This window comes from Trichomycterus rosablanca, chromosome 18, assembly GCF_030014385.1.
Source record: "Trichomycterus rosablanca isolate fTriRos1 chromosome 18, fTriRos1.hap1, whole genome shotgun sequence".
NCBI lineage: Eukaryota > Metazoa > Chordata > Actinopteri > Siluriformes > Trichomycteridae > Trichomycterus > Trichomycterus rosablanca.
In genome coordinates this window covers 24,243,183-24,255,518 of record NC_086005.1, presented here as the reverse complement: position 1 = coordinate 24,255,518, position 12,336 = coordinate 24,243,183, and the positions used below count along the sequence as shown (strand labels likewise).

Genomic DNA, 12,336 nt, shown 5'->3' with positions numbered 1-12,336 from the left:
TGTTACAGTTTAAAGCGACACTGCCTAATCTCAGGGATAATTAGCACTCATCCAGGTGTGTCCAGCCGTCCAGTGACGATGCCTGAGCGGTATTTTAGAAAGACGCCGTGACTGGCTTCATGTATCTGAGATCTTCGGAGCCCTTCGAGTATTGTACGTGAGCGAGTGTCAGGGTGTGTCAAAAGTTAATAGCTTTTTCTTCATCACTGGTCTTGGGCCTGTCATTCTGCGAGCGCGGCCATGTGCAGGTGAGCATCGAGACGAGAGAATGTGATCAGACAGGTGAGAAATGAAGCGGCGTGGTGCGTCCTGACCGGAGCGAGTGTTTGGTTGGTCTTTATTTTGCCATGGATGACCCTGTGAAAAAGAGACACGGGTATTGGGTACATGCCCCTCTTGCTGTTTGGATGAAGCTGGTGGACCAGAAGTGTTTAGTTTACAGACAGTAAGCGTTCGGGTTCTTTGAACATCGTGCTCTGTTTTGCATCTCCGTTCTTCTTTTCCCCTCGGCCGGTCTCTCTCCTCTTTCTTCTCGCAGCATCTGGGTTTGCGAGCCACCCCCACCCTTCATGTGCCACTGTGGCTGTGATCAGGCAGGATTTCCCATGATCAAAGGACCTCTTTTGTTCTTCCAGGTGTCGGGGAAAGTTAAAACAGAAAGAAGGCGGAGGCAGCGTCGAGTCCTAGCGTCGAGTCCTCTTCAAGAGAAGTTTGCTTTTATATTCAAAATGACTCCTCGCTATCATCAGCGGGCCTTTTTTCTTCACCTGTGCACCTGAATAAATGCCCGCCTGTGCCTTTCAGGACGTAGAAGCGTCGGCGCATTTCTATTATGTGTGGGCAAGTCATCTAATAAGGCTATTTTAGTCACTCCCGAGGCTGAAAAAAAACGTTACTTTCATCAAGAAACTGTTCAGCGATCCGGTTCGTCAAATTTCACTTTCTGAAACAATACCCTCGTGTACCCAGCAAGGTCAAGTAAAAAGTACTTGTTTGTAGAGTTTGGTATGACCTGTGTAAAATCATCCTGACCTAAAGTTCATTTTTGGGAATTAACTGGACTGCTGACTGTGACAGGCATCACTGCTTAACTTTACATACGCTCCTGGAGCTAATTGGAAGCAAATCCCTTCAGTCAGTTACCAAACCATGTGGGAAATCTTCCCAGATTAGTGGAGACTGTTAAAGAAGCAAGCAATACACCACATGACCAATTTATACACACAAATGCTCATTAGATGCTAAACAAGAAGGTATGGCCATGATGTCAAGGTGACATACACTAAATGACCCAAAAGTATGTAGACGCCCCTTGTAATTACTGATTTCGGCAACACCCAATGTCCAATTCCCCTGTTGCAGCTCACTTCCTCAGCTGCTGCTTACCTCCACTCCTGACCACTTCTTTTCACCGCACAAGGCAGATTTGTACAAAGATATGCCCTAATCTCCATTATCCCTTGTCTCTGTGAAGGCTGCATCCACAGACGCCCCTTGTAATTACCGATTTTGGCTACACCCATGTTTCGGCCACACCCACTGCGAGCAGATTGTGATTAGTTGTACAAATTGAATGTTTTCATCTTTGGAAATGTCCAACCTCAGTGGATGACCTCACAAAGGCTTCTTTAAATGCATTTTCCTCAAAATCTAGTCGTATCCAATTCCCTTATTGCAGTTCACTCCCTCTGCTGCTGCTTCCAGCCTGCCAGTTGAGACTGAGTTAAGTTGAGATTCGAACCCACAAGTTTGAGAGTGCTAGCGTGTCTTACAGCTGCGCCACCTGAGCGCCTACAAATGCTTCTTTGACTAAATAGACACACATTCTTCCAGACACAATCCAAAAGCCTAAGCCTGTGGAAAGCCTTTCAAGAAGAGTACAGGCTGTTATAGCCGCAAAGAAAGGGCAACTCCGCATTAATGCCCATGATTTTAGAACAGGATGTCCAACAGGCTCACAATCAGGTGTCTCTATACTTATGGCCATCTAGTATGAATCTGGCTATGCAGCATACATTAATCACCCACAAACATCAATAAATTCTTAACATTTTCTTTCACTCCCACAATCCTTTTGGTCAATCGAAACCCAACAGAAAAAGGCTCGACTCTTCTACTACCCCCTTATGATATCGATCCCGTTTCATCCCGAGTGATGAAGCACAACTTGTGCCTGCAACAAGCTCTCAGCAAGCACCATGCGCATCAGCTCCTGCTCCGCCCAGCCCTGAATTTTATACCAGAGGAAAGCCCATCCGAACAGGCGGCATTAATAATGGATGTATGATCGGCAGCCGGAGCGTGCTGCCTACCGCCGCCAGGTGCTGCAGTGAGATTACACAGGAAATGCTCAGTCATGGTTCGGATGCACGGGCAGAATCCGACCAATCTGCATGTCGTAATCTTTCTTTGGTCCTGATTTCTAGCTGAATTCTAGCCAGTCAGAGAATACGCTATTTCATAGGGTGCCCGGGGTGCCCAGGGTGGTCCAGTGAGGCATTTATTTGGTGGATTTCGGTTGTAAACACATTAAAAGTCTGACAGACTGACCAAAGCATCCATTTATCATTGTCTGTTTTACCAACTTATTCAGGGTCCCCAAGGGGGTATTGATTCATACCCAGGGTAATTTTAGTAGCTCCGATTACCTAACTGAACTGCACGTTTTTGGACTGTGGGAGGAAACCCATGTAGACATGGGGAGAACACGCAGACCCACTGAGGAATCGAACCCAGGACCTTCTTGCTGTGAGGCAACAGTGCTACCCCCAGTGTCACTCACCGTGCCTGCATGTCCTGCATTTTCAGTCTTATTCTGACGAACCATGGAAAGTAAGGATAATTAGCATTATTAACAATTACCTGAATGAAAACACACCCAGACACAGGGGCAAATCACCCTGATCAAGATTTGACGTCTGGTTTAAGTGATATATTGTCAGATATATGACCTGTTGATTTTTCCCTAATGTAGACATCATAAGTACAAGCTAGTGTCCCAAACTACATTCAAAGTGCACAAATAATTCTACCTAGTACTGTAGTGTGTGATTTGGGACATGGTTGCGTTCCTTACCTAATGATTCTTTGTCCCAACCCACTTTAAGCCAACAGATTTTCCCAAATTTGATTTAGTTAGTGTAAAACACTGGCCCCACTAAACCGGGGGTGGGGGGTTGTTACTCGGAGCATTAACACAACCGGCTGTGCAACCATGCCACCTTAGAAGTGTTATTTTAAAGGAAAACTGTGGTAATGCCAACCATTTCTAGTTCATTTCCAGTATTCACCGTTTGGTATGGTTAGTCCTCTGGTCTGGGGCGGTGGTACCAACTGGTCTAGAAGAGTTGAAGGACTAGACTATCTTAGGTGTCCCCATGTAGAAGCCCTGCAGAGCCATGTACACACTCTGGGAGACTGTCACGTGAACGCCATAAGCCGGCTCTGGCTTAGCATTGATGAGGTTCTGCTTTGTCACTTTGCAGACAGAAGTATGACTTGAATAGGCATGCGGATATGAGGGTAAGATCTGGGGGGTCTTGGTGGTGGCAGTGGTGGTTTGGCAGTACCATGTTGATTAAAAAGCTAAAGGTTCAAGTCCCTCAAGCTGCCGAAGTGTCTGCCAAATAAATCGTAAATCTAAAGCTGGTGTCCCAAACCACATTCAAGTGTAAACAAACTATTCAAAGTGCACAAACGATTCCATTCAGTACAGTAGTGTACGATTTGGGACACAGTCAAGTTACTTCCCTAATGATTCTTTGATCCAACCCACTTTAAGCTACCAGATTCTGCCAAATTTATTTTAGCCCGAGTCAAACACTGGCCCGACTAGACTTGAGGTCTGATCTTGCTTGCATCCAACAAAACCTGCCACCTGAAGACCCATACTGTTAAAATATAAAGGTTTAACACAGCTGGCACATGCACACTAAATGTGGGTGAGGGCGTGTCTCAAATTAGCTGTCTGAAGACTTACTCTTTCAGTTCAAATCAACTCTCAGCTTTTTAAAATGAATTATTTGTTCTTTTTAACCGACAGCATAAATCGAACAATGGTTTTGCTGATTGTCAGTTAACCGCTTGATCATTGACAAGTCATTACCACAATCTATAAGTGACCTTGAGGTCTGATCTTGCTTGCATCCAACAAAACCTGTCACCTGCCCCGTTTCAAATCAACGGGGTTTCGGTTCTTCCCTCAGTAAACCTCCTACGAGTCGACGTGTGAAAGCCTGCATTAATGCGCGTGAGCTTGGCTCGGCTGGACGCATCTACCCATTCGCACTCAGAGCTGAAGACAGGCGGATTTACGGGCAGCGAGCAGAGAAGCCTCTGGAAGATCGATACGTCCCTCTAATTCCAGCCGCGCAGACAACTCATTAAAAGTGCTGCCTTGAGGAATGTGCTTAATTATCTGTGATTATTAATGGACCCGCTCACTATCTGAGCATCGACACACAGCTTCAGGTACCGTCCCGCCCGGGACGCTGTGCCTCGCATGTGCCCGAGTGCGCATATGTCTCGATTTCAATCTCGCCCGAGCAAACACGAGTAACTTTTCATGCGTGGCGGAGAGCGTCCTGAGCACACAGATGCCGAGCGGGCCCGAGCCAATCTGTTTGACGTGTAAACAGTTCTCGAGGACGGGGTCGTGTTTACTCTCGTTTGATAGATATGACAGACGAGATTGTTCAGTCCTCCGGCTAATCATCGCACATACATGCTAATCACAGAGATCTAAAAGACAAACAGTACAAATCTGAACAGCTTTCGTTTGTTTACACTTGTTCATTTGGGAGCGTTTGATGAACAGAAAAGTTGGGAGATGTCACAAAGTCATACAGTCCCAACTCCTTATGACTTTTCAAACCAGCAGCATAAATCTAGGCATGTTGTGATCAAAGAAGGCCGATTACAGTTGAGTAAATTAAAACATTTATTAGCAGTGTATAAGCAGAAGAACAAAGAACAGAACTGTGGGCCTCCCTTTATACTGCTCTAGTCACATTACAGTTTTAGCACTACAGTACCTCTAAAGCTTGTGTGTAGGCCCACTGGAACCAGTCTGATTCATTCTGTGGTAACCTGTTGTACCCTATTTCACTTACATCCTGCAACGGCTTAATAAATGGAATGCTGCTTGATTCTGTACTTTCCACCGCAGCCTCACTTGCTTAAACAATAATATGACTATGAGGATTTAATGCACAAGCAGCATACTAATAATCAGAGTATATTCAGCATAAAGTCTAACCTTTCCACTACAATGTAAAGCCATTTTTGAAAACATGTTAACATCAGCCCTGTTCCACCAGGAAACACTGTGCAGGAGCAGGTTGTCAATCCATCAAACCACTTTGGCCCTACCCCCATTCAGACATTGCCAATCCTGTCTGTTTGGATGCTCGGCCGGCCGACAGCACTGGTGAGATTCGAACCTGTGTCACAGTGGTGGTAAACCATCCATGAACTCCATTCATATGGATCTGATCCATATCGGCTTTGCTCATTCTTTTTTTGCTAATAAGATTAAATAACATACATGGTATCAAGGTTCTGGCAGCAGATTTATGTTTTATGTAAACAAGCCTACAACAACTTGTGAACTCAGAGCTTCAGAGCTGTCCTCTTAGGTCTATTTGATTCTAAGGGCAAAGCTATACACTTGAAAAAATTCTGGTATTCTGTGCTGATTCTGGCTCAAAAAGCTAAATATGTATTAAAAGACGTATTTTTTAATCCTTTGTTGTGTTTATTGTTGTAAATGTATCTGGACTAGGCTGAGATCATTCGAGGACACGAACTAACAGTCTGAAGCACCTCACCATCACACGCTTGCATAAAAATCATGCTCTCCGCCATCCATTATAAAAGAAATAACAAATTAAATTACAGAAATAAATCTTCTAAGCGCTTTTGTGATTCTGTGATCAGCAATGATAAATAAATCCAGTAAAAACAAAGTCATTTCCCGCTACACTGCTCAAATTAGAGACTATACGAGTGCAAAGTGTTGTTTTCGGGTATTACAGGTACGTTGCATTTTGTATCCTTTCATCAGGTTTACAGGGAAGCCAGTAGCCTATGAGATTTTCTGGCTCTGTCCCAAACCACAAACTCCTGCATTCAACGGTGTAAGTGACAAATTAATAAACCACTTTAGGTGTTATTAGTATTTATGGTCTGTTATATGTACACAGTCAATGTAGTTCAGGTCGTTTTTTAGTTCTCCGTTCAGCACATGCTCATAACACATCAATGCAGAGTTACATGCTTTCTGGTAGAAGCCAACAATTAATTAAATGCAGCCTATTAAAGGTATCAGATTAATACTGGGTTTTGGATAACAGTCACTAATGTCTGGTATGTACTAAATGGAATGGAAATGGGAAAATAGCTATGATATTATAAAAAACAAATCAATAATTAAATAAAGCAAGGCTGACGTGGTAGGATGTAAAAAAGGATCGTCTGTAATAGATGAGACTTTAGAATGACTGATTATATGATTGTTCCACACAGTCGACTGGAACCCTGGAAGCAAGTGGGAGGAAACTAGAATACACACATATGTGGAGACCATCGCCAGCCCCACATAGACAAAACCCTAAAACTGTAAAGCACCAACACAATTGAGAGCTCCCGGTCCCCTTACAGACCTGTTTAACAGAGATGGAAAACCCATGGTAATGATGAGGTAGGATGTAAAAAAGGATCGTCTAGATGAATAGATGAGACTTTAGAATAACTGATTATATGATTGTTCCACACAGTTGAGTGGAAAACCCTGGTATGGTTCAAGCAAGTGGGAGGAAACTAGAATACATAGGAACAAACCACATGGACGCATATATAGAGACCATCGCCAGCCCCACACAGACAAAAAACCCTAAAACGGTTAAGCACCAACTCAATTGAGAGCTCTCGGTCCCCTTACAGTCCTGTTAACAGAGATGGAAAACCCATGGCAATGATGTGGTAGGATGTAAAAAAAGGATTGTCTAGATGAATAGATGAGACTATGAGAGATAGATGGAAAACCCTGGAAGCAAGTGGGAGGAAACTGGAATACACAGACAAACCACATGGACACATATATGAAGACCATTGCCAGCCCCACACAGACAGAAACCCTAAAACTGGTCCACTTACAGACCTGTTTAACGGAGATGGAGAACCCCTGGCAAACATGCAAAGCTCTGCAAAGCTAAGGGGCAAGGATCGAACACGGGACCCTACAGGCATAAGGCACTTGCTGGCAAGATTATGTATTTATTTATTCATTTATTCATTTATTTTAAGACCTATAGAGCAAGGATGAAACCTGGAACTATGCCATGTTATGCCACCAGGTCCTGCTGTCCTTAAAATAACAGGACAGTCATAACCGACAGGTGTAGCATCTTCGTTTGGGGGGAAAATGAAGCTGATGTTACTACGACCCCAACATGCAGAGTGATGAAAATACCACAGGCGGTGGGAAGCCAGTTTTCATTCCTTAATTCACCGTAACTAAAGAAAATAAGAAAAACATCCGCCTGTAGGGGGTTTAATAACATTATGGCTACATTTTTCAATTGCACAGGGTGGGGACGTCAATCCACACTAGCCAGGAGGGATAAGAGGGGCAAATTTTAAACCAAAAAAATTAAAGAAAGAAGGGAAGAATAACCACGGATAAACAGACTAAACCTGGGGGTTAATGTTGCTGATTCAATTTACGCACAAGCCTGCAGCATTCGGACACATGTGGAAGAAATTCTGACAGAATAGGCTATATCTAAGGTGCGTGCAAGCTCAAAAACAATCAAATCTAAAGTTTTCCCCAAGCAAAATATAATATCAATTTGGTTCAGGGTGCTGACTCGACACAAGACGCAAAATCAAGTCGGTCCAAGTGATGAGGCAGCATCACACATACAAAGACAGCATGTGTGTCCAGTTATATCAGGATTATTCCAGTAAACTGTGTTTGCACAAATCAAAGCAGTATAGGGATTAGATATATGTTTATGTATTAAGGTCGTGCGTCTGTGTGTCTGCGCGCCTTTATTAGGTCCATTTGCGCATCTCCATTGGTGCGTTTTCACCCTCATAAACCCGCACTCAGCTGTAGAGAAGTTGAAGGCGCGTTTACCTTTTAGCAGGATCCCGCAGATTGCGTACAGGGCGAAAAGCATGTGCTGCTTCCCGAGCATGTTGTTCGCGTTCCAAACCGACGCGCACTGCCCACTGCTCCCTTCACTGCGCCCTTCGCTCCGACCGGGTTTTTATCCAGGTGCGCCGCGCAATCAAGTCGTCCAAAGCGAGACGTTTTTAACCGGGCTGGGTGGAGAACAGGATTACTGGATTACTGGGGAACTGGGGAAGTGGAGAAGTGATGCTCAGGCTCGCAGTGCTCTGTATGAGCGTGTGTGTGTGTGTGTGTGTGTGTGGGTGAAAGTGCAGCGCTGCGCCTCGATCGTTTCTCACTGAGCGCTGACTGATGAAGCCCCGCCCACATACACTGACGGACTGTGTGTCAACCAATCAGCGTCGCGCACTGTTAACCCGCGCTTACTGCGTAGAAATGCTGACATTTTATTTTTGGCAGTTTAATGGACATACTTTATTTATAATTGTGTAATATTGTTAACTAAATACTTGGGGCTAGTCTCAGAAAACACAACCTTCACACAATGTACGTAATAGCATATGAGAGATTCGAACGCTGAGGGGTGGGGCAGGGACCACATTCAAGGCTGTAATCGCAATATACACTGATCAGCCATAACATTAAAACCACCTCCTTGTTTCTACACTCACTGTCCATTTTATCAGCTCCACTTACCATATAGAAGCACTTTGTAGTTCTACAATTACTGACTGTAGTCTATCTGTTTCTCTGCATGCGTTGTTAGCCCCATTTCATGCTGTTCTTCAATGGTCAGGACCCCCAGAGGACCACCACAGAGCAGGTATTATTTGGGTGGTGGATGATTCTCAGCACTGCAGTGACACTGACATGGTGGTGGTGTGTTAGTGTGTGTTGCTCTGGTATGAGTGGATCAGACACAGCGGCACTGACAGAGTTTTTAAACACCTCACTGTCACTGCTGGACTGAGAATAGTCCACCAACCAAAAATATCCAGCCAACAGCGCCCCGTGAGCATCGTCCCGTGACCACTGATGAAGGTCTAGAAGATGATCAACTCAAACAGCAGCAATAGATGAGCGATCATCTCTGACTTTATGTCTACAAGGTGGACCAACTAGGTAGGAGTGTCTAATAGAGTGGACTGTGAGTGGACACAGTATTTAAAATACTCCATCAGCGCTGCTGTGTCTGATCCACTCATACCAGCACAACACACACTAACACACCACCACCATGTCAGCGTCACTGCAGTGCTGAGAATCATCCACCACCCAAATAATACCTGCTCTGAAGTGGTCCTGGGAGAGTCCTGACCACTGAAGAACAGCATGAAATGGGGTTAACAAAGCATGCAAAGAAACAGATGGACTACAGTCAGTAATTGTAGAACTATGAAGTGCTTATATGGTAAGTGAAGCTGATAAAATCGACAATGTGTGTAGAAACAAGGAGGTGGTTTTAATGTTATGGCTGATCGGTGTATATATAATATTTAGATATTATCAAAATGATCCCCCAATATATTGAGGTAAAAATTATGAATAAACACCACTCACTAGCGGATGCGTAACTTTGGGATCGGTCCATATTCTTATAAGTTGTTATTATGGCAGGAATAATTTATAGAGGCATGAACCCTCATCCTCACATGTTCAATTCGACTACAACCTTGACCAAATTGATATTTCTGTCCTGTATCAATTGATCACTTATTTGTCTGTAATTATAAGCTAGCCACCCCTGCACTAGCCGCGAACAGCTGCAGTCTAGCACCAGCCTTTCCAAGACGTGTACTGTTGCTGGCCACTTCTTTTTACAGGTAAGTAATAGAGCCGTATTGCATACAGAAAGTCATGCTATGCCTTCTGTTCATCATCCTTGACTCGTGCCAGCACCTAAAACAAACAAATGTAACACAGTAACATTTTACAGCAGCAATGATGAGGAGAAACTCCATTCAACCTTCCCTCCAACAGACATTAGCAACTGTGTCTGTTATTTACCTGGCCAGGCTGGTAGCACAGCTTATATTCCAACTTAAGAGCTTATACTCTCGCCAATGGAAGGCTGTTTACTAAAGATTAGCATTTACTGTAGTCTATGAATAAATCACTGCTGAAACCCTGTTAGGAGATGTATTTAGAACAGTTAAATATTGGTGGTTGTTTACTTTAGTAGTCGATTGATTGCATGTCTTTGAACTTGTAAGAGGAAAGCGGAGCACAGGAGGAAACCCACATGGACACGGGGAGAACATGCAAACTCCACACAGCAAAGACCCTGACCACCTAACCAGGGAATCAAACCCAGCTTCTTCTTGCTGTTAGGTGACAGCACTACCCACTGCACCACTATGCCATGCAAGGGCAGTTTAGCAGTTGTTATTTTGCTTATAAATACTTTAAAACACAGATATTTAAAATGATTTGCCTCCCATAAACTAATGACAGAAAAACAGTTATTATTTAAATTTAAAAAATCACATCCAGGATGTTTTAATTGGTTACTAGTTGCTTTAATGTCCACACAGTGTAGGCACTATTTTTACTGTATAATTAACAGTAATCGTTTAACTGTCAATTACTGTTAAAATAAAATAAAATAGTGTTGATAAAATCATAACTAAAGTTTTCTGTTTCTGTTTTCTTTTTAACTTCTTATTGTATTTTTTCACTGTAACGCTGCTGCCTTCTATTTCTCTGAAGCTTTGTGCTTTCTAAACATAATCAAACTGAATACAGGTTTGATATAAACTGTTATAATATAAACTGTAATGATTGCAATCAAACATGACTCCATTCCATCAGGTGCACTGATTCAGACGCATGATTAACAAGGCTGTCCTGTTATAAGGAAATAATACACACCTACGAGCCAATCAGAAAGCAGTATTTACTTTGGTTGTGATTTAAATGATAATAAGGTAAAATTCTTTCAGACATTTGAAGAAGCACTGCACATTAGTAAGATTCCAACTGTTAAATTATGAGTACGTCATCAGAACAGCAGTAAGCCAGCTTGAAATCCAACCAGCAAGTCATGTGACAGCAGTGCAATGCATAAATATAAAATATACAGACACTGATAATAAAACATCAGAATGTAAAAAGTGATCTAACTGGTTTTGACCTTGACATGGTTGTAGATGTCAGATGGGTTGGTTTGCATATTTTAGGAACCAGTCTTGGGCCAAGATACTTTAAAAATATAACACTGCATTTTGTCTACTAGGGGCACTGCAGTTTTACTCAAAATACAGAATAAATAAATATTACTGTATAGTATAGCACAACTATTAAATAATTCATCATTATTAATTACACATTATGATTAGGCCAGGTTTCATGAATCAATTTCCTCCCTGATGTGAGATTCAGCACGGATTAACTGTAGACCTGATTCACTAGAACAAAATGTTCATGATGGGCTATTGTGCTCCATGAGGTCAGAAACATACTCAGGGCTTTAAATGCACTAAGCATCTTAGTGCAGTGCTTTGTAAATAATATATATAATGAATACAACCCTAATAACAATAAGGATGCTTTTATTTCCTATTGCTGGTTTTAATTCCTGCTAAAACTTTTAGGTTAAATAAATGTTATTTATATTAAAATTAAATTATTAACTGGCAGCATATGCTGCAAAATGAATGATTAAACTGTAAGGTTCTTCCTTTGTAGTTAAATCAATTATTCATCATTTATTTTTGGAAAGGACCTGAACCTAGAAATCAAACCCAGGACTTTCACTTCTTCAGACTAAAGGCCAAGAATCAAGCCCAGTTCCCCAGGACCCATGTTGCTGTGCAGCAACCACTGTACCAGCTAAAATGAACTCAGTATTTTTTAATTCAGGAAGATTTTCTGTTTCTGTTTGATCATGAGAAGAAAGTTTTTATTTAATGGAACAGAACCCTTCAGCACTACCTTTCTCTAAAATTTTAAATGGAATGACTTGGGGCCTGTTAAGTTTTCCACTTTTAATGAAAAAATTCCTTCAAAATATGCAATATCTACAATAAGAACAATACATCTCTCCCTCTTATTATTCCCCTTTATCTACTGTAGGATAATGCAGAGAGGCCACGCATGAGCACTAATGTGGCCCATTTGTGATGACAGAAGACATTCTCCATATTTAAAAAGCCGGCCTGTTTGCCGAGTGCCAGAGTGACCTGCCGAGCAGCAACCCA

At 42.5% G+C, this 12,336-nt stretch overlaps 1 protein-coding gene across 2 annotated transcripts in view; it reads right to left on the bottom strand.

Annotated features, from left to right (window-relative positions):
* The window catches only part of cadm2a (cell adhesion molecule 2a), a 260,075-nt gene extending 251,697 nt beyond the window's left edge, over positions 1–8,378 (bottom strand). For both annotated transcript variants that reach the window (XM_063014014.1, XM_063014015.1), the window contains exon 1: positions 8,141–8,378. In XM_063014014.1, coding sequence (XP_062870084.1) covers positions 8,141–8,201 — 61 coding nt within the window. In that variant the 5' untranslated portion in view covers positions 8,202–8,378. The remainder of the gene's footprint in view (positions 1–8,140) is intronic.
* Positions 8,379–12,336: the final 3,958 nt, after the last annotated feature.